Consider the following 23,146-nt stretch of genomic DNA (forward strand, 5'->3'; position numbering starts at 1 on the left):
TCAGTTCAATGGGGCTTGTGCTCAGGCAGCTATGTATCAGATGACAGCTTTAATCACGGTCAAAGGACAGGCCACACTAGAAGCCCTAAGAATAGCTGTCATCTATTTTGAATGATGAAATGCAATGTGGTTGAACGGTTGGAACTGTTGCCTACCAAAATACGCTTAACCACTTGCACACACAAAGCGCAGATGCCTCAGAGTAGAATGCATTTTATAAAAAGATTTAAAGGAGTGCAGTGATGCCTGGAACGTTCTTCTGGATTTACCATGCATACATTTGGTTTCCTCCCCAAAATCGGGATCCATTCTAGAAAGCCAAGAGCAGACTTTGAGAGTCGACCACATTAGTATTAAGTGCAGGGCCTTTTGCTATTTAAGTAATTTGGGAGTGTCTGATGTCGGCTCCTTCCCGTAAATAAAATAACTCGTGTGACATGTAACACCTGGTCTTCCGCCAACTGGCTCCAGCGTGCTTCCTCCCCTTCTCAGGTTTCTTTCATTCACAAGTGAGCGGAATGACCTCTTGGTGCAGGGAAAGGGAAGGAAACTTAGAAGTGGGGTGTGAATATAACATTTTACAGGGATCATTAATCTGTCCCCCCTTTTTAATTTTTATTTGCATTTTCAAAAACAGGAACAGAGAGCATATTTAACCCCCTCCCACCCCCCTGTTCCACTTACAACTTCCTACTAAATGCATCATGTATACATATACCATATGACTTCCCTTCCACACTTTTCCTGATCATTATGTTTTCAGTGGAAACAATTGATTTGGGCCTGCTCCACACTGGTTTGGAATCAATTGACCAACGAAGACATTTGTGAGTGGATTCAGATATTTATGAAATATGTATATGCAAAATAAGCTGCTCCGGAATGGCAGCAGCAAATTAGGTTAGTGAATCTGTGCAATCTGAGCCCGTAGAGCCTCTCCATGCCCTTTCAGCAGACACTGGAAGCTTCTGGTCTTTGAAATGAATAAAGATTTATAACCTGCTTTCTAATATTTTAAATACAATTTCCAAGGTGGCACACAATAAAGTTTGACAAACTAACAGCACATACAAAGACAGAAACAAGAGAAAATCACAAGAAACAAAACCAGATCAAGTAGCAATGGTAAAAGGGTATAAGTGACATCATGCTATCAAATAGAAAATAGCCTACAAAACACTCTGTGGCTAAAATCAGATTTTGTCATTTGGGGAACAGCTTGGGCAAATAAACACATTTCCAAAGAAAACTGCTTTGATTTCTTTCCCTGCTCAAGCCATTTTCCTGCGTGAGGCCAAGGACAAGATTGTAACTCCTCCATTCTGTGTACCAAAAGCCAACTGTATTGTCACTTGAAGCTTTCTCCCATGATACCAGCTTTGCATGGGGGTACAATGCAGATTGCATATCACACACAGCTCTGTCAACTTTATGCCCCTTAGCATCTGCACCCTTAGCTTCTACCACCTGAATCTGTCTCACTCTGCCCAATGACAGAGCTGGCTCTAGGCCTGCTAACAAAGCTTGGAGCTTCCAAAAAGAAGAAATGTTTCCCAAACCAACAGTTGATGTATGTAAAAGCCAGAATAAATGTTGCACAAAAATGTATTCAAACAATATGATGACAGGGGATTCTCCCCGTCCCTTTTTTTTAACGAACTGGTGTACAAGTGTGCTGCCAAATATCCATGCATAGCACTCATAAATAAAACCAATTCAAGTGTTCCCAACCTTTAACATCAAATGTTAAGATTTCAGTACAGTATACTAGTTTCAATTTACAGGGCAATCCTCCACACCAGGGGTCAGCAAACTTTTTCAGCAGGGGGCCAGTCCACTGTCCCTCAGACCTTGTGGGGGGCCAGACTATATTTTTAAAATGAATTCCTATGCCCCACAAATAACCCAGAGAGGCATTTTAAATAAAAGGACACATTCTACTCATGTAAAAACACACTGATTCCCGGACCGTCCATGGGCCGGATTTAGAAGGCGATTGGGCCAGATCCAGCCCCCTCTTTTTTCCTCCCTCCCCCCACCCTCCCACACAAAACCCACCCACCCCCATCCCCTGGCTTCCCTCAGTTCCAGTCTTTGGTTTCTCTGTGAATGCTGTTTTCTGCATGTTACAAAGTTGTATAGATCCTCAAACTATTTAGGTGATTATTTATCAATAAAAAGTTTGTGAATGTTTATTCAAAGCCAGCCAAGGAGTCCAGTTCGCTTTGTTGCGTCTTCAAATACTTTGTACAGGGTTCCCATTCATCTTCAAAGTCACAGGTATCCTTGTTCCATTGCTTATATGTCAGTTTTGCCCGTTCTGCATAATCCATCATTTTTTCTTGCCATGATTCTTTAGTTGGGGTTTCTTCAGTCTTCCATCCTTGTGCTATTAGAACTCTTGCGGCCATTGTCACATACATGAAGATGTTTTTCAGCTTTTTTGGCAGATCTTTTCCTACAATCTGTAACAAAAACGCTTCAGGTTTTGTAACAAATGTTAAATGGAACATTTTCTTCAATTTGTTGTATATCACTTCCCAAATTTTTTAATTACATTACAATCCCACTACATATGATAAAATGTCCCCTCCTTTTCCTTACACTTCCAACATATATTTGAACTAGTTTTGTACATTGATGGGAGTCATAGTTCAACACCTGGTGGTCCCCACAATGGTTATCCCTGGTAGAAAGCATAGTGTGGCTTAGCATGAAATCATGATTATCACCACAATGATAAAGTGTATGCAGACGACTCTCAATTTGTGTGTGTATGATGCATGCCCAACCATGCATGCATGCGTCATGTTCGGCACCAGAAAAGGGCAGGGACAGGGCAGGCTTACACGCACTCCACTGATGGGGGGGTTGCTTGTATTGAAATTCTACAACTTTGGGCTTTAGTGTTTTAGGGCACTGTGTCCTGCTGTGAGTGGTTTTATTTATGTCAGCAGGATTTTAGGGCTGTAGATGTACATTGCTGCAATAAGTGTTCTGTGATTTACTTATTATTTGGGGGGAGGAATTTGTATGCGGTATAAAAAAATCTTTTCGACTCTTTAAAGTCAGGAACCTTCATATCTTTCTGTTTCTCACAGTTTGAACTAGTGTTTTTTTTAAAGGTACAAGTTGATATATTTGCGATCCAGTGACTTTTCAGGCACATTGCAAACATGTCAGAATGGTAATGAAACAAACCATTTCTTAGGTGCTGTATAACTGAAGAAAAAATTGGAAGGGAAAATGTTAGCTAATTATTATTTTTTATCCTTTTCCATACAGGGCGGGAAGAAATTTTATAATGGACCTTGTGGGGGTCGAGACTGCAGTGCAGGCTGCCAGTGCTTTCCAGAGAAAGGTGGTCGGGTAAGTTGATGCTTTCTTCTTCTTTTTGGTGAAGGGAAACAGTGCCCAGGTTTCTTATCACAGCTGTCTTTTCTCTCAAAGAAAACAGAGCTAATATGCTTAAGACCCTGTCTAGTGGATTCATAAGGCGAGGAGAGTGAGGAAGAACAGCTGCAGGAGAACACCAGGCCCAGCCAAAACTTTGAAATCTCACATAGTAGACTTAAACCTTACAATCTCTGCACCAAAGCTGCAGCAGAGCCAGCCAGTTAACTGGAAAACAAAATACAGTAGATTCCTGTGTATGGACATCAAAAGAAACGTATTATTACAAAGTCCCTGGCTCTGTGAGCTTCGATGTCACCTTTGAAGGGCCATTGCTCTTCTTATTTCTCCCTCTGGCCCCATCCACTTGATACATTTAAAACAGTTGCAAACCACGTTCAGACAGTCATGACTTCCCCCAAAATAATATTGGAAATTGTAGCTTGTTAAGGGGTGCTGAGAGTTGTTAGGAGAACCTCAACACCGAGACAGAGTGGCTTAACAGTCAAGCCCTCTTACCTGGGAACTCTACGAACTCTAGTTGTGTGAGGGGCGGGTGGCACAGAGCCTAGGACTTGCCGATCAGAAGGTCGGCGGTTCGAATCCCCGCGATGGGGTGAGTTCCCGTTGCTCGGTCCCAGCTCCTTCCAACCTAGCAGTTTGAAAGCAGGTCAAAGTGCAAGTAGATCAATAGGTACCGCTCCAGCAGGAAGGTAAACAGCGTTTCAGTGCACTGCTCTGGTTCTCCAGAAGCCGCTTAGGCATGCTGGCCACATGACCCGGAAACTGTACGTCGGCTCCCTCGGCCAATAAAGCGAGATGAGTGCCCTCTTACCTGGGAACCCTCTTACCTGGGAACTCTGCTAACTCTAGTTGTGTGAGGGGCGGGTGGCACAGAGCCTAGGACTTGCCGATCAGAAGGTCGGCGGTTCGAATCCCTGCAATGCGGTTGAGCTCCCGTTGCTCGGTCCCAGCTCCTGCCAACCTAGCAGTTTGAAAGCAGGTCAAAGTGCAAGTAGATCAATAGGTACCGCTCCAGCGGGAAGGTAAACGGCATCTCCGTGTGCTACTCTGGTTCTCCAGAAGCGGCTTAGTCATTCTGGCCACATGACCCGGAAGCTGTACGCCAGCTCCCTCGGCCAATAAAGCGAGATGAGCGCCGCAACCCTAGAGTCGGTCATGACTGGACCTAATTGTCAGGGGTCCCTTTACCTTTAATAACTCTCATTAAACTTCAACAAACCATAGTTCCCAGGATTCTTTTGGGGAAGCCATGGCTGTTTAAAATAGTGTAGGCCTCTTTCTACATGTTCCTGGAAATCTAGTTCAGGCCTAGTTTATATATGGAGTTTAGTGGCTAATAGGACTCTTTTTTTCTTTTCTCTTTTTTGATCCACTTTGGACTGAAAGTTGGAAGGTTGGGTATTTTAAATGCTGCGTCATGGCGAAAGATTCCTTGCATACAGCTAAACCCTTCTTTGTCGACAAGAGTAGCGGTTCCTTCTTGTACCCAGTGTGTGGATCTCACATGTTCTAGTTTAACATGCACACCTGGTGTTTGCACCATGCTACTTTCTGGTCTTCCAGAATCTGGTGCCTTCCAGATGTTTTGGACTGCAACTCCCATCAGCCGCAGCCAGCATGGCCATGATCCCATCAGCTCCAGCATCATGCAGCTGTGCTGGCTGGTGCTGATGGGTGTTGCAATCCAAAATAGCTGGTTGGGGCAGGCTGTAATAAACCCTTTCTGCTTTGGTCCAAATCACGTCCATCTCCTTGAACAATACTTCTGACGAATGATGTAATCATTGACGGATGTACTGGGTGTCATCATCCTGTCTCTTTCCATTGCTTGGGTTCAGCTGGATTGTTTGAACTGGACGCATCGCTGTTGACCTTGCAGTTCAAACTCTTGGTTTTATCCTTTGTGAAGATGTCACAAAGATTTTGATTTGTTTTCACAACTGACCTGGGAACTTGGATGAACTTTTACTTTTATTTCTTGTGGGTTCTAAACTATTAGGTCTAGTCATTGCTTTAAAATTTTGGGGGTGACATGGTGGGGAGCAACACCCTTCCCTAGAAATTCCAGCTCCCATAAACAAGAATTGGAGGGGACTTTTATAGCAGCATGGAAGCATGGCATTAGCTCAGTTCAGGTATCACTGAAACCATAGTTTAGCATAACAACAAAGATGCAGTGAGCCTCATACTTCAGTGCCCTCCTGCCTGCCTTCTCCAGTGTGGCCCCAAGGAAAAGTTCAGAAACTTTTCTTCCAGTTTAGATTAACTACAGTGTATGATTGTTTTATTTTGACAAAAAAATATTTTTAATTGACAAAAACCTCTACGTTGTTTAGAAAAAAACAGTATAAAATATTCATTAATAACACCAATAAGACCAAACATTAAAGCCATATATGAGTGTATGTAATAAAGTGACATGTTAACATGAGGGTTGCATAATGGAAAAGTTTTTTGCAGGCTTCAGAAACAATATAGTAAAGGTGCCTCCCTAACATCAGTGGGCAGGGAATTCCAAAGTGTAGGTGCTGCCACACTGAAGGATCGATTCCTTGCAAGTGCAGAGCATCCAACTGAGAGCAGACCCACTGAATGGACCTAAGTTTGTCATGTCCATTAACTTCACTGGGTCTACTGTAAGTAGAACTAGCATTGGATGAAGGGCAGTATAAAAAATTAATAAATAATAATGATAATGCTGCCATTAATGCAGATTAGAACCTCCACCCAGAAGTGTAGGTTGAAATCCCACTCTTTCACCATTGCTAATGCTCTGCATTTGTGTGGGTGGAATTGTCCAAAGAATTAACCAGCATGGTAAAGAAATTGGGAATAAAGCCCATAGGACCACTTGGTTCTTCTTACTGGGCCAAGGGTGGGCACCTGGGAGCCTCCAGATGTTGGTGTATGCAATGGTTGGGACTGATGGGAGTGGGAGGGGTCCAACAGCATCTGGAGTTCCACAGGTTTCCTGCCCCTGCTGTAGCCGATGATGGGGTTTGAATTTGGTGCAGTGGGAAATTCCAGAAACTCTCCCTGTGTGTGAAAGGTGCTTGTAGATGAGAACCAGATAGCTTAATTAAAGCTGTGCTCTGCAAGAAACAATCAGCAGAAGCTGCAAAAGGAATGTTGCAGATTTTCCACCTGGTTGCCATTCGCTCTTTGACCTGTAGCCTTAGGCGAGCTTAGCCCCTGAGCTGTTGCTGTTTTCGCCCCCACATCTTCTTCAAGCAGTTGGTGAGCGTATTACCAGACAAGCCTTGCGGAGGAGGAAGTGGGAAGGTTTCCCCCTGACTCTGCTCTTTTTGGGCCATTAAGGAACGGAAGGGGCTTTGCACAGGCTCACCCACACAGCTGGCGATGCATCCTGCATGGTGCTCTGTGTTCTGTCATGTATTTTTCAATGCTTGCACAGCTTGGAGCAGCCCCTCACCTCCCCCTGCCCTTCCTTCTCCCATACCCAATCTCCTGAGGCCTGCTCTCTTATCTGGGAAGATAACTTCTCTAAACATCACTGGAAATGTTCTATATGGTCCTCTTACATCCTATCCCAGCACCAAAAAGTACAGGTCATGTGAACTTTGCTTTAATTTTTTCTCTGTCTTTGGCAATGCAACATTTTCTCAGGAACTGAACAATTTGTAATGAGGTTGGTTATGTCCTCTTATCTTCTGCCAGGAGGAGAGAGCCTGTGTGGCTTCTTTTTAAATCAGCCATAAGGGAGGGGGGTGTCAGGTGACCGTACCCCAATATTGAAAAAATCCATTAGGGGGGTGGGCCCCCACAGCCTGGCCCTAGCCCTACTGTCAGCATGCACACTTGCTTCACACCCCTTTGTTGGTACATTTGTTTTTTTCTTCTTCAGCATTTCATGTCCATCTTTGGATAGATGCCTTGTTCAAGTTCTCTCTCGCATGCTCTGTTTCTTTTCCATATCCACATTAGTTGTAGATCATCCACCCACCACATGGGTGGTCATGCCCTCTGTCTTTTGAAATTGTAGGGTCTCCATGCGAACATTGCTTTATTCTATCAGCCTGAGTCATTTCTTGCCACATATCCTGCATATAACCATTTTAACTTCACATCGTTTTCTATTACATCTGTACCTTTTGATCTTTGTTGTATCCAGTTATTAGCTTTTCCGAATTTTAATGCTATTCCTAAAACTGCATGTTCCATGGCATGTTGTGTTGTTCTTTGCTCCATAATATGCACATATGGAACACTTCACATTTCAAATCTAAGGAAATGTTTTAATTTAGTTATTTACAGCTGTATTATTATTATTAATTTTATATCCCACCTTTTCCCCAGCTGGGATCCTACGTTTGAAAACATTGTTATATAATACAAAGTAATGGGGGGGGACTAGTTAAAAACAATTATTAAAATACATCATAACACATTTAGAACCAGCAATTAAAATTCAGTTTGCCCAGTAATCGATATCATCTGCACCTTAGCTTCCAAAGACATGTTGAAATAGAAAGGAGTTAGCCTGCTGGCAGAAGGATAACAAAGAGGGAGCCAGTTTACCTGTTTTTGGGATCGAATTCCATGATATGGGAGCAGCCCCAGCAGTTACTACTGAACTGCGTCACTGATGTTGATAGGACGGAAAGAAGATGTTAACCCTTAGCACCTAGGAGGGAGATGTGATTTTTCAGGCCTGGGGCCAAGCCATAGAGGTCTTTATAGGTCATAACCATAACTTGGAATTGTGCCCCCAAACAGACCAGTAGCCAGTGGATTTGTTTTAACAGAGGAGCAGCATGCTCTCTGTAACTGGCTGGCATTTAGCAGGCATTTGAGGGAGATCCAAATGCATACCAGGAGCTTCTCCCAAAGCCTAGAACCGGAGTTCAGAACTTGAACTGATAAATAGGCCAGACCCCAACCTCCCCCACCCCTTCCAGGTCATTTTTACCACCCATCTGCCAGTCATCTGCCAATGTCATGTGACAGCGATAAACTCACAAGGGGACTGCTGAAAGTGAACCCCTTTGAAGGTACACTTTAAGTACCACTCAGCATTGGCAATGCATCCTCTTGGTTGTGCTGGAGAATTCCCAGACTGCCAGTTGTTCCTTTGCAGCTGCACTCTTACACATGACATCAGGTGTGGGGGAAATGTCCTCTTGGCCAAACTGAAACCTGTGTCAGGTGCGGGCTGGAGGTTCCCCACCCCTTGCTTAGAACCTCTGATGCAGCCAGCTAGGCCCATTTATTCCTCTGCTCACCTGCACCAGCTTCTCTGCTGGGGTGTAATACCCACAATATTGCATGAGGGCACTGCAGTGCAGCAAACATGGGGCCAGTCCTCTAAGACCCATCTCAGTGGAGTAAGGTGCCTGGGTCCAGCTATCTGAGTCACCAAATAAAGCCACCTGTCAGCTTACAAACTGACTGTTGTGCAGCTGTGCAGCTGCTTCTCCAAGCCTAATCTGTTTGCTTCATTGCCCCCCTTTCCTTCACCCCAGAATCCCCCCAAAACTGTTTTCCTGCCTGTTCCCTTAACTGCTTTTCTGGTTTTGAACTTCATTTCCCCCTAGTTCATTTGTCCTCTACCTCCCTTCGGTTGCTTTTCAAGAATAGGTATTGGGACTCTCAAAAGTAGGTCCCATCTTCTATGCATGGAACCCCATTGCTCTTCCCTTCATGGGAGATGCAGTTAGGTCAGGAAGCCTCTAGTTACTCAGTTTCTCATTTTTAATCAAGCCACAAAGCTTTGGTTACCAGCTTTAGAAAAAAGCCGGGATATTAAACTAAATTCAAACAATGGTTTAATATCCTGGCTTGTTTCAAAGCTGGTAACCATAGTTTCTTGGATGAACCAGGAAACTATTGTTAACTGAAGATATCTCAGTTTGTTTCTTTTTTGCTCATGCAAAGGGTCTGTGTCTGTGGGCAAAAGGCTTATTCAGGTCTCAGGTTACTGAGTCAATATATGATTGTCTGAACACAGTCAATGTTGCTGCATTAAAAAAAAAATATTTTAGGAAATTGCATTGTAAAACCCAATAACATAACCTTTTCTGATAATGCACATCTTCTAATCCATAGCAAATGTTAGTGTTTGTCAGAGAGATTTAGGTCTAGCCAATAAAAGAATCATGATATCTTTTTCTCCCAATGGGTAAACATAAAAGTGGGGTTGGGGGGAGAGAGTAATACTGTTGTTTTACTTGGGGGTTACAATTATCTTCAAAGTAAAGAAGTCCCGACCATCTGTTAGCTGTTATTCAACATGTATTTGGCAAAATTTCAGGTGAAAATGAGGTAATAGTAAGTCAAACAAACTTGCTATGCCAATGTTGTTTTTATTAACAACCACCAAGACCTTTTTTTTTTCTAATTTCCAAAAACGCTCACTGCTGCCAAATGGGGCATTAAGCAATTAGTGTACATTTCCTCCCTCTCCCACTCAGTACAAGGAGTCCCAGCCATTAGCTGGATATGTGTGCGTGCCTATAGTGGTGAAATAAAAATTGTACATTGCAGCTGCTACCCTACCCCATTGCAGTTGTGCAATCAAGACAGGATCCGTGTACGTGTAGGTTGTGGTGAGAGTTCTGCAAGCCTGGAGAGCATGTTTGCCAAGACATCTCAAGGAGCAGGCGCTGCTGGTCATATCTTGCTCTCAAACATCTGGGTGTTTGGTCAGGATGACTCTTGAAACAGGCCATTTGTTGATCTTCCTGGCTGTCAGTGCCTGTAATGAAACAGTGAGAGCCCTTGGGCTGCCTCTGGAGACAGCTGCATTGTTCTCCACAGTCAGATACAGGGCTGCCTACTCCCATGTAGACATTCCTCAAATGGGAGCCAACTGTGCCATAGTTGCATCTGGCAGGCTAAAAATGGGAGCTGCCAGGCTAGAAATGGCTCTGTGCCCACCCCCACCCCCATCCAAGCACCTGTGCAGTAAACTTACCAAAGCTACAGGTCACACAGCATCTCCCTTGTCTGTAATGATTCTGCCCTCCTAGGCTGGCAACTGGGTCTTTTCAATAGGAAGGGCTATCAGGGCTACCTGTTCAGGCAACAGTAATCTTTCCTGGCTCTAGTTTTTGATCTGCCAGCTCTTATCCCTGGTTTGAGTCCTGGCTCCCATTCCATTGGTGCTTAGAGTTCAGCTCACAACACATTCTGGTGCTTTGCAGCCAGCATAGCACGCTGCACTCCTTTTTCTGTAGTACTATACATAAAACACAACTGTTCCCATCCCTGCAAAACTCTGAAACCTTGCGGGTGTTGGGGGAAACCAGATGAAAATCCATAACTTTAGCAAAAGGGGCCATGCTGTTCATACAGCTGCATACACATGGCTTATCTGTACTGAAACCAATTTTAAAACCTTTCCCATCTTAAATGAGGACATCTCAAGTGCTTGCTTTTGAAATGGCCTCAAAGCCTGGTTTGCAAACTGTGATCTTTGGAGCAGTTCCAGGGCGTCTTGCAAATTGCTTCTGGAACACTTGGCAGTCCATCTGTTGCTCTGCAAACCCTGTTGTTTCTTGTGAGTGGTGGTCTTGCTAAGGAACCACACACTACTTTTTCTTTTTCTTTTCTTTTTTTGCGTGCTCGTAGATGAGCTCACTAGAAGGAAGGGACACCAAAGCATTGGAATGCATTAGATGTGCATTGCCTTGTGCCGGAGGGGAAAGGATGTTAGTAGAACACTTTACTCGACATGCACTTGGAATTTGTACTGCCCTGCTGTTCAGTCCCCTAAGCAGTTTCTTTTGAAAACTAAATGTTAATCCAATAGTGGATGCGTAGGATGTTGCTCAATTGCATAGGAACATAGGGGGTGGAGCCTGGGAGACCAGGGTTCAAATGCCCACTTGGCCATGAAGCTCATTGGGTGGCCTTGCCATTGCCTCTCAGCGTAACCTTCATCTCAGGCTGGTAGCGGGGATTAAATTAGAGTGAGGAGAGCTGTGTGTGCCCCCTTGAGCTCCCTAGAGAAAAAAGGCAGGGTATAAATGCAACAAATGAATAGATCTTACTAAGGCAGACCAATTGGGCCATCAATCTCAGTACTGTCTATATCAGCCTTTCTCAACCTTGTATCCCCAGATGTTGTTGGACTACAACTCCCATCTTACCTAGCCAGCATGGCCAGTGGTCAGGGATGATGGGAACTGTAGCTCAAGAACATTTGTGGACCCAAGGCTGAGAAAGACTGTTCTTTACTGAATCACTGTGGATCTCCAAGGTTCCACATGGGGAACATCTTCATCTCTACTTTGAGATGCTGGGATCTTCTGTTTGCAAAGTTCTGCCACTGAGCTACCCATATCTCCCTTCCCATATAAGTAACTTTTCAAAGATAACGTGAGCCATTGTAGTCTGAAAATTATGTGTACACTGGATGTGTTAGCATACCTGCCAACATTTCTCAGATGAAAATGGGACATTTTTCACTGCTCCACCCATTTTTGTCCATCACCCCCACAGAGCCTTTCCACTACCACTTCACCAACAGAACAAAGCACACATGGCCTCCAGCGTCCTGAGATAACCCCTTAATCTCAATTTTACTTTGTTTTATTCTTTGGTAGATTTACAAAAAGAAAAGCACACGCCAATAAATAAATTTTAGAAAGGGGCAAGACAAGACATAGATACACAAAGCAGTTAATAATAATAATAATAATAATAATAATAATAATAATAATAATAATAATACAAGACTCCTTGCACTCTGCTCCTGCTTTCTTTCTGCCCAGGGCAGCCCTGCCCTTTGCCTACCCCTCAGAGCCACACGTCATACGGTGCTGGGCCTTGTCAGTGGTAGCCTCTCCTCCTCATCTAGCAGCCACTACGAGCTGCCCAAGGGAGGAGGCCAGCAGTGGCAGCCATGGAGAGGCAACGGGCTGATCCTTCACAGCTGCTGCGGCTGCCACCATAATTCAGGACAAGCACTGGCTCATCCTCCTCCTTCAGCTTGTCAGTAGCAGCACTGGCAGGGTAAATAGGGACATTCCAATATCAAATCAGAAGCCAGGGTGACTTTTGTAATTCTGGGGCTGTCCCTGGAAAATTGGGGCACTTGGAGGACATGTGTCAGGGTGTAAGAATCGAACCAGGTCTGTGCATTTAGTTGAACTTTGAATGTTTGAACAAAATTAAACTGAGGCTGTGGAATCCCTTCCCATTCTATTCCTGTGCCACACCTGACCTGGCAGTTTGAGTCATTGAATTAATAAAATAAAATAAAACAATTTGGTGGATTAATTCAATTAACAATTAAATCATTAATTGTTGGGATTGATAGCCTGCCTTCAGTCAAATTTGGGATGGCTTATAAAATTCTGGACTGCAGGGTTGGTATTTAGCGAAGTTCTACTCAAGAGTCATGCCAATTGATTTCAGTGGGTCTACTATACAGTGGTACCTAGGGTTACATACGCTTCAGGTTACATACGCTTCAGGTTACAGATTCAGCTAACCCAGAAATAGTACCTCAGGTTAAGAACTTTGCTTCAGGATGAGAACAGAAATTGTGCTCCGGCGGTGCGGCAGCAGCAGGAGGTCCCATTAGCTAAAGTGGTGCTTCAGGTTAAGAACAGTTTCAGGTTAAGAACAGACCTCCGGAATGAATTAAGTACTTAACCCGATGTACCACTGTATAACTTTGAGTGATTATCTTTACAGGACATTATGATACTTTTATTTTTCCTTGAAAGTTTTTTTTTTAAAGATTTTACTTAAGTCTGTAATTTTATTTCTTGCTCTGATAGCTGTGTTAATAGAAAATGGAATGCTGAATGAAATAGACAGCTAATTGTGGGCCTGTGAAGGGTTTATTGGAAACATTGGAAACATTATTGGAAACCTTGCTGATATCTTCCTAGCCCACTGTGCTATCAATGAGTAAATGGAAGATGCAAAAGGAAGGAAATACATTAAAAACATAAAGTGCTTAACAACTTGGGCCAGCTTCCCTGAGATAAACTTACCCCATATATGCCCACTTGAACACTTCAGTCTGCAAAACTATCACTGCTGCAGGTAGCACATAATATCTGTTCTGCATTTGTAAGAAACCAATATTTTAGTATGGCAGTACCTACACTTTGGAATTCCCTGCCGATTGACATTTGACAGGCCTCTTCAGTGTACTTGTTCTGGTGCTTACTAAAAACATTTTTGTTTAGACAAGCCGAAACAGATTTGTAGAATGCTGGTGTGTGTTTTAATTGGTTTTTAGGTTATCTCTGATCTTTTTCTTTTTGTAAGGTCTTAGATATCTGCTTATACTGATAATTTTCTTGTTTTATTCTTCTGTGAAGGGTGTTATAGGTTGTTGGTTTTTTTTACAAACAAGCAATGTATAAATTTTATGACATAAATAAATTTCACTGGAGAATCTAGGCAGAAGTATATATGAATGTAGGGTTAGGCCCTTCCTCTGAAGTTAGGTCCTCAGAAGAGAGTATCAAAAGCAATAACGGTGTAGAGACATCCATTTAGACAGCCACAAGGGCAAAAGTCAAGCTGAAAGCCAGGAAATAAAAGCTTCGCCAACAAGCCTCAGTGCCAGAAACTGCAAACCTAATTAGGCTGTGAGGAAGTTCACCCGCCATAAAAGCCTGCAGCCAAGCTAAGTTCATAGTCAAATGGTTAATCCAACAAGTTCATTGTGGTGCCAGTTGGCTTGGAGCAAATAGGATGTCTGTCTAAGGATCTTCCTAGAAAATAAATAATGTTTGTATCTGTGATGCAAGGCAAAAGCGTTCTTCAAAGAGGAGAGAGAGAGAGAGAGAAATTGTGGATTTGAAGCAGACTGGAACGTATCCTGATACAACAATGGCTTTCATAATGCTAATAATGCCAGGAAAGGTCTTTAAGATGCGTTCCAAAGTGTGTTGAGTAAATGTGTGCTAATGTTGCATAACACTGAAAGGAAATGCCAGAGGAAAAATCACAAGTAACGTATTGCAGAACAGTGTATTTAACGAGTTACAACCTGTATGCTATTACATGCCTTCAATTTGTTTAAATTAATGAATCAATAGGTTAGAAGGACAAGTCAACAAAGAGAAGCTGTATGCCTCTAAGAACATTGTCCAAACTTGGCAACATTTCTTTGGCATGATCTGATAGTTGCCACTTCCATTTTGGACCTAATGATTATTCTTTTTAACTTCTGGCTGGCAAGAGGTAGGTTCTACCTAGAGCCAACTTTGATCAATGTGAAGACTTGTTTCCCCCCAGCCTTCTATGAAAAGGCTTGGCCTGGCCATCGGTTCATCATGACTTATACACATGATGGTTCCCAAACAGCTATGTCAGTCCCTTCTTGTTCCTTCTACTGCAAGGATGGGGAACCTGGAACTCTCCGGATTTTGCTGAATACAACACTCATTATCCCTGGCCATGATGGCAAGGCTGGATGGGAAGTGAAGTCCTACAGTACCTGAAGAACCACGTGTTCCCCACCCTTGTTCTACTGGAACACCTTCTTCTTCTTCTTCTTCTTCTTCTTCTTCTTCTTCTTCTTCTTCTTCTTCACCTCTGAGGAAACAACCTGGACCTTTGGCATTGGCGAGATGGATGCTTAAAGTTTTATTCTACTCTCCAGGTCAGGCATCCTCAAACTCGGCCCTCCAGATGTTTTGGGACTAAATTTCCCATCATCCCTGACCACTGGTCCTGTTAGGTAGGTATGATGGGAGTTGTAGTCCCAAAACATCTGGAGGGCCGAGTTTGGGGGTGCCTGCTCCAGGTAGTCTATCAAGCAGGGGGACATGGGGGAATCTTGGTGTCCATTTGTAACTTCTTGCTTTGGTTAAGTTATGATGAGTTTTTTGGCTAAGTTAGCTACTCCAACTCGAGTCAGTGACTTTGGTGGTCCAAGTTGCCCTGGACTGTTTCCTCCAGTGTGATGTTGTTAAGTATCAAGCATGACATGCATGTTTGAAATAGATGAAATGAGAGGACTAAGGTATTTTCATGGTTTTTGTAATGATACCCATTTCCACATTTTCCTTGCACGTCTCAACCCCACTGAACAGAGCTTGTTTTGTCAAACATTCAGCCTGAACCAAACTTAGAATAATACAAATTCCAAAAGGATAGCCATGTTAGTCTCCTGCAAGAAAAATAAGTGTCTTGTCTTGTGACACCTGGTTTAAAGAGTAGCAAACCAAATGTGATATAATCCTTCCCACTTTGTAAGGAAGAGACACTCCTGCAGCTGCCACTGTTTATTGTGCTAGTGCTACACTTTCACCCAGATTGTTCATCTTTATTAATTGCCATGTAATTGATCACAGCTCTGAAAAGCATATCTGTGCTGAACAATATATGACCTTGCTTGACTTTATAATGTCACTTTTATTATTTTAGATACAAATAAAAAATTAAGTTACGGTTCCTAAAACTCTTTGGTACATTTAAGTTATGTTTTTTGTCTAAAGTTGTGTAGGTGGACTTTCCATCTGGTGTTTTGATGTTCATTTTGATTTTGCCACCATTTGGTGCATGCGTTCCCACCCACCCCACCTGCATACATTTATTTATTTTTTAAAATGGAATTTTGTGAGTGGCAAATCAGACAATCATTTTCAGAAGGAAAAGAATCAGAATCTTGATGCTAAAGATGCTTATCACAAGCTGTTGGGGCGAAGGGTCTGGGTTTCCTGCAGCTGCTCTTGAGTGCCTTACTAAGTTATTTGAACAGCAAAACTGAATTTTTAAAAAGTGTTCTGAATGTGTCCTTCTGGTGGCATATCTAGTTGCAAAGGTTTTTCAGGAGAGGCAATGATATTCTTAGAAAGCCAGCTTAGAACCAAACAGTAACAACTTTAATACCCCTGATTTTCATCCAGATAAATATATCATGTGGCACAAACTTTCCATTTAAATCAGCTGGTGTTTTTTTTTAAAAAAAAGGTTTATTGGTTCTCCAAATTCCATGTAATTATTTAAAACCATCTTCAAAGAAAGATGGCTAATGAGATAGCTCAAGATGAGATGACTACAAGTGCTTTTGGACATGTCAAGAAATACATCAATGTGGCTGAGATTATCTGGTCAGATGTTATAATACTGTGTGCTTTAAAACTAACTCTTGGGTTTTGTTTTTAAATAGTTGTCTGCTTACGTTCTGTAGCTGGTAACATCTGCTCTCAAGGCAACGCTGTCTTGAACATCTAATTATTTTTCATGCATCTGTTATCACCATATCTGACACGACTTTATTCAAGCTACAACAGATGTAATTACTGGCATAACCTTAACTATCCAAATTAATTTTTTGTCCTTAGTTGTTATGATCTTACACAGTTCCTGGGTCTTCATGTCTCTGATCATGTTCTGGACGTCTCCCAGTTATCTGTTATCATTAACGGCATCTCTGTATCATTCAATAAGACTGTTCTTTTTTACTATTATTCTGTGATTATTATTGTATTTTGAAGTTTTGTTGTCTGTAAAACATCAAAATACAATAGTCTTCTTCTTTGGTGATCACTCGTAGCCAAGTAAGATTGTCTTCCATGAATATGATCTTAAAAGTGTGTCCCTAAGTGACTGTGGAGGGCAATTCTGGATCCACACATCCTTCCACAGTGGGGACATAGGTTTCTGGGTGGGAGTTGATCATGGTGAGGATTTGCCAAACGTGTCTTCCACAGAACAGAAATAAAATCCAAAATTTAAAAAAAAATCAGCATTAGATAAAGATAAGGGTCATAGTTCATTGGTAGAGCATCTTAGGAGTCAAAGGCTGTATCTTAGTGGCTAGAGCATCTGCTTTGCTTGCAGAAGGTCCCAGGTTCAGACCTCAGCATTTCCAGGTAGGGCTGAGAAAGATTCTGAAGCATTCTGTGAAGCATTCTGGATAACTATACAGTGGTACATCGGGATGTGAACGGGATCCATTCTGGAGCCCCGTTTGCATCCAGAAGCAAACATAACTAGCGACGGCACGTCTGCACACACATGTGTCGCTTTTCGCCGCTTCTGCACATGCGTGTGACATCATTTTTGAGCGTCTGCGCATGTGCGAGTGGCAAAACCCGGAAGTAACGCACTCCCTTACTTCCGGGTTGCTGCGGAGCGCAACTCAAATGCGCTCAACATGAAGCATATTCAACCCGAGGTATGACTGTACAGCAAAACAGCATACATAAAACATCAATGGATTTACAAGTTCAGCATTTAAAATCCTCAGAAGATAAAAGTTATTTGCTTGGTGCCAATAAGAGTGCAAAGAAGGTGCCAGACTAGCCTCTCTGGGGAGGTATTCCATAACCAGGTTGTGATCTAAGAAGGTCCTTTCAAAAATAGCTGCCTGTCACACCTGGGTTGGTGACAGGTACCTGGAGACGGGCCACTGATGATTACCTTGGCATCCAGTAGATATATGTTGTAGGTGGTGATCCTTCCAATAAACTGGTCCCAAGAGGCTGAGGCTGTGATTATTTTGTGTGGACCAGGGCTGAGGAACCCGTGGCTCTACAAACACTATCGTTGGGTTATAATTCCTATTATCCCTGACCTTTGTCCATACTGACTGGGGCTGATGGGAATTAGAGTATGACAACCTATGAGTACAGGTCCCCCATCCCATGTGCACACTTAGTACTGGGGAGCTTGAAGGAGCACCTATCTCCATATCGTATCTACCCTTACATTAAGATTTTCAGTGGAGGACCTCTAGAGTGCCATGCCCTATCGTGTATTCTCATGACATTGAAGAGGCATCATCTCCCTGGGTCTAGAGTGTGGAGACTGCTGCACCTCAGGACTGGTGAGGTGGAAGGCAAAGAGGCCAACAGTAGGTAGAGCCAGGGCCAATGACAAGCAGAGCCAACTAACTCTAGTTTAGTCCCCATCCTATTCCCTGGCAAGTCCCACAAGGCAGCATTGAGATTAAGAAAGAGGAAGCTGAAAAACTGTTCCACTCCCTGGACTGGTTGCAAATAAGAAGGCAGGCGGAAGTTAGTGGGGCAGTGCTGTCCCATTTGCCTAATGGGTCCACTGATTATAGTTTCAACAATTGTTCCATCATCTGTCAGGGATGCAGTAGTTGTATCCTTTCCAACTATATAGTTCTTTCCAGCTATATGCTTTGATGTATCTAGCACCTAGGGTAATGGTTTACTCTACTTCTCTTGCTCATTCTCCCAAACAACCCTGTGAAGCAGAAAGGTAGAGAACCAATGATTTAGAATGTAGGAAACTTTCTTACTTGATGGCCAGACAAGGGGTTGTCGCCAGCTACTCAGCCCCATTGCAACTAATGGTTCTAAGTTAGTTAAGTCCATTAATTTCAGTGGGTCTTCTCTGAGTAGAACTAGCATTGGATACAACCCAGCTGTCACTATACTGTTGCCCTTCAGATGTTTTGGACAATGACTCCTACAGCAGCAGCCGACATAGCCAATTGTCAAAGATGGTAGCAGTCTCTGAGGGGCACTTAATTGTTGAGAGATGGTTTAAACCAGTATTGACTGGCAGTAGTGCTCTAGGGTCTTAGGCAGAGGAGGGTCTTTCCATCACCTGCTTCCTGGCCCTTTTACCTGGAGTAGCCAGTGATTGAACCTGAGACCTTCTGGATGCAAAACATGTGTTCTGCTTCTAAGCTGATGGAGGGTTTTGAACCACAGTTCTCGTGTGGCTTGATCTTGAGAAATGGTTGTGAGATGTGCTAAGCCACAGTGGATCTTTGGGTTCATTTGGCACAGATGATCTTGCCTTTCCACTGTGCAGGTCAGCTTGACCATGTTAAAAATACTCTGCCATATAAATAATTTACTTTGTACCCCGTTCCTGTTGCCATCACTTAAGAGAAATAATTCATCCTGGGATTTTCACTTCTTTGCTGCTGCAATTCTGCCAAGAATTTTTTAAAGAGTTTTTATATTTATTTTATTTGTAAAAAAGAAGTTGGGCTGGGAATGGGCATAAAATAAACAGTAGATTTGTGTAAGTGAAGGCTTTAGAATATCCAGAACGGCTGTTTAACCACTTCTCACCAGCCTCTCTCCCTTCCATAGAGTTTGCGGGAGAGAGGAAAAATATCCAAGCAAGAGGCTGCTTTTCATCAGGGCTGGATTACTTAACAAGTGCTGTGGTTGGTGTGGTTTTCCTGAATTTAAGCTGATCAGGCTATGAAAGGCATTGCAAACTTGGATGGGTGAGAGCTGACAGAATTACTGCCATCGCCCCCCACCCCAAGCTGAACCGCAAGGCCACACAAATAGGTGCTCATATTGGGGAATGTAAACTTGCACACTTGGAAATCTGGAGAGGTGTGGCTCAGACTGTGCACTTTTTCTTCAGCAGAGAGGGAGAAAACTGCCAATTCTATTTTGCTTATCTCTGGACCAGAACCTCAGCTGCACTCCCTTAAGATGGGAGGATCATTGATGAAACACTCTGTGCATACTTAAAGGCACAAGGTTTTTTTTTAAAAAAAATAATTATCCACATATTTCAGGGCTGAGCCTTGAGACATAGGGAGCTGGCTCTGGATGTCATCCCTGTCCTGTTTTAGGAAAAGGAGGGGCAGTCAGTTAAGAGTCTGTGGCACTCACAATTTAAGTTGTTAGGCCTTGAAGAACAGGGGCAAGTATGGTGAGTTGCCTGGGCCAACCCAGGAGAGCTCCCTGGAGCCAGGATTGGCAAGAACTCTCCCAAGAGTGAGCATTTTAAGGCATGATAAAGTGGCCAGTCTGATAGCCACTTAGAGGGGGCAAGCCTAACAGGAGCTATGTGTTGCATGAAGGGTCATAGCTCTATTCTGCACCCGCTGGCTCATAGAGCATAGGGATGCTGAGAGCTACCTATGAGCTGTGTCCTGTAAACCAGAGGAGTTAGCTAAGGGCTCATGCTCTGGCTTGGATGGTCCAGGAGCAGAGGTGATGGTCTTCAGGTGCTGCCTCCTCTTCTGTCATCTCTGAGCTGGATGCAGATCATCACCTGTGAACATGGCAATCGCGTCTGTAATCTGTGCCTGATAGCATTGTTCTTCCGCCAGTGGGACATGACCCATAAGTGATGGTGCTCTGACCTGAGGCGGGTTACATCAGTGGTGCAGCCAAACCATTATCTTCCTTTTTGATGGTTTGCTAACTTGGGTTGGTTATTTTTGGGTTGCCAAGCAGCTGGAGGAGAGGACAGAGGGTAAAGAAAGAGCTGTGAGCAGAAAGAGCCCTTTCCCCGTCCTCTGGACCTCCTGGGAAACTTGGCAAAGTTGCTGTACCTGGAACTGGGTGTGGCACATGTAGCTGAATGAGACACAACTGCAGGCAAGGAAAGACTTTCCACTTTGAGCCTGCCCATAAAAAGCAAGTCTAGTGTGAGAGACTAGGGTGCTGCCTGCTGTTTACAGGAACTATTCTCATTGTCAGACTTTTGGGGTGAACTGAGAGTTTGTTTGGACCCTGGTTAAGAACCCAGAGGCCAAGAGGGAAGGTGTGTCAAAAGGAAAATGAATGGATATTGATTTATATATATTAGTAACTTTGTATTAATGTAATGTTTTTATATGTAGTTGTGTATTTTTGTAATATTTTGTTTAAGTTGTCTGTTGTTGCTTCAGTTTTTTGTTTACTACTTAGATATATTTTTAACATATTAAGCATTATATAAATCAAGTTGTCTGCAGCCCCTCTGCCCACGAGAAGCTTTACCTGTTGATGAAATCATATTGCTCTGGGGCATTGTGGGAAATTTAAAATGGCAGTTCCTCAATGCAGTTGCCCAGCACAGAGAAAGCAGTGATGTCAGTGGGCCTTGACAGGGAGGGCATGGGGAGTTTGGGTGCTGATGTCAGTCCTGGTTATACTAAGGGAGACTTTTCTCTGATGTAGAGAACAAAAAATAAATAAATCTGCTTTTATATTTTAAAAGAATGTGGCAATACAAAAGAATTTAAATGTTTTGCTGTTCACTTGAGAGCTGTGATCTGATTGAATCCATACATTAAAACAGCTGTGAGTCCTCACTCTTGGGTCTCCAGATGTTGTACTTGATGGGTTTATTAGGTAGATGGGGGAATATAATTAACTATATTTTATCCCTCTGCAGACCCATGTATTTGGGTTAACAGACAAAAGGATCAGCTTAACACTTGCATTTAGCCGCATGGGGCTGAGCAGAGTTTAAATCCCATCTTAAACAGTTTAATTGAAAGCACAGGAATTAGCAGTTAGGCCAGTCTTCCCCTTTGTTGCCTGTTTATCAAAGAAATAGGATACAGACTGAAAAGTAAGTTTAAAACATATTTTACTCACAGTCAAGCATTCGTCCTTAGCAGCAAAAGTAAAATACATCTGTTTACAGCAAAAACAGCTTCAGGGTTTACTCCTTAGCCTTTTCTTCCCCCGAAGATATCTCACAAGGTAGCAGAGGTTTAGAATCAGAGTTTTCCTTCTCCTAGATAGGCTGCCTTCCCAGGGTGATGAACACCATCTGTCCCTCTCTTCTCTCTACACAGCATGTGCAGAAACTGCCTTCTTGACTGTTGGACCCACTATTGGTCCTGTGGTCTGCTCAATCCACCGGAGCCCATCTTCACATGCAGGGGAAGGTCCTAGCTTACTGAGGGTTTGAGGCATAGCTGTCAACGTTTCCCATTTTTTAAGGGAAATTCCCGTATTCCGAATAGAATTCCTCGCAATAAAAGGGAAAAGTTGACAGCTGTGGTTTGAGGCCTATCAGCTAGCCTCACCTGTTTTAGCCGTTCTCAGGGCGTGGCCACTGTCACATGCTGACAACTTCTAGGAACCACAGGTGAGAGCTGAGGGCAGGGTGGAGACCAAAGGTGGACAACTATGCCAGAAGGACCGCAACATGTCCCCCACCAGAGATACTACCCCTCCCCTAACACACTAAGCTTCTGCGTTTAGCAGGGGTATGCATATCCTGTTTGGGCACCACTACCATAAACTGCCACATGTGTGTGTTGGTTCAAAAAGGACCTCCTGTAAAGAGGATTCTCAACAAGTGACTCATGTACTAATAAAACATGTATCCATGGTCTGCGCAGGCATATGAGTCCACCTCTGCTGGTTTCTGTACATTAGGATATCAACAAAGTACATCATAAATATTTGCTGAACAGTGAAAAGTTGTCTTAACAGTGTGTCATGCAAGGAATTGGTCTTAATTGGGGAGAATCCTGGTTCTGCTGATGATGCCAGCATTCTGTTAAATATTTATAAAAGAGCAAGCTTGTTTACTCTGAATCTCAACAGACTCATGCATTCTTAGGATGAAGGACACCTGGGGTCCTTTAAGCGCAACTTTATGGGAAGGTTTGCATCTAAATTCCCAACATTTAAGCAATCGTCTTAAAGACTGAGGCTGCATTCAAACAGAACTTTATTCAATTTTCACAGTGTTTCCTTACCTGATATTTTCCATGTTTTGTGTGATCTATCACATGATGTAACAGTCACTTTTGGAAAACTAGTAGAAGTTGAGAAATAATATTCGTAGTAGTTGCTTCCAGAAAAAAAAAAATCTTTTCGCGACTCTGGTCACCTGGGAAATTGCAGGAGTTTTGCATTGCAATTTAACATAACAAGAACTGTAGTGGTATTCTGGCATATGGCCTTTACCGCCATGTAAAATTTAGTACCACATGGTGGTGTATCAGTCAAAAAATACATAATGCAACAGGTAATGCAGTGTAAAAGAAACATTAGAAACATTAGAACCCAGAACAGGAGCATTAGCATTGCAGTCAGTAAAACTTGCACAA

General features: G+C 43.0%; 1 protein-coding gene across 6 annotated transcripts in view; it reads left to right on the plus strand.

Moving 5' to 3' along the window:
* The window catches only part of COL4A6 (collagen type IV alpha 6 chain), a 174,703-nt gene that overhangs the window by 58,625 nt on the left and 92,932 nt on the right, over positions 1-23,146 (plus strand). For all 6 annotated transcript variants that reach the window (XM_083423343.1, XM_083423345.1, XM_083423342.1 and 3 more), the window contains exon 4: positions 3,286-3,369. In XM_083423343.1, the coding sequence (XP_083279469.1) occupies positions 3,286-3,369 (84 nt within the window). The remainder of the gene's footprint in view (positions 1-3,285; positions 3,370-23,146) is intronic.

This window comes from Podarcis tiliguerta (genome assembly GCF_965153285.1).
Source record: "Podarcis tiliguerta genome assembly, chromosome: Z".
Lineage (NCBI taxonomy): Eukaryota > Metazoa > Chordata > Lepidosauria > Squamata > Lacertidae > Podarcis > Podarcis tiliguerta.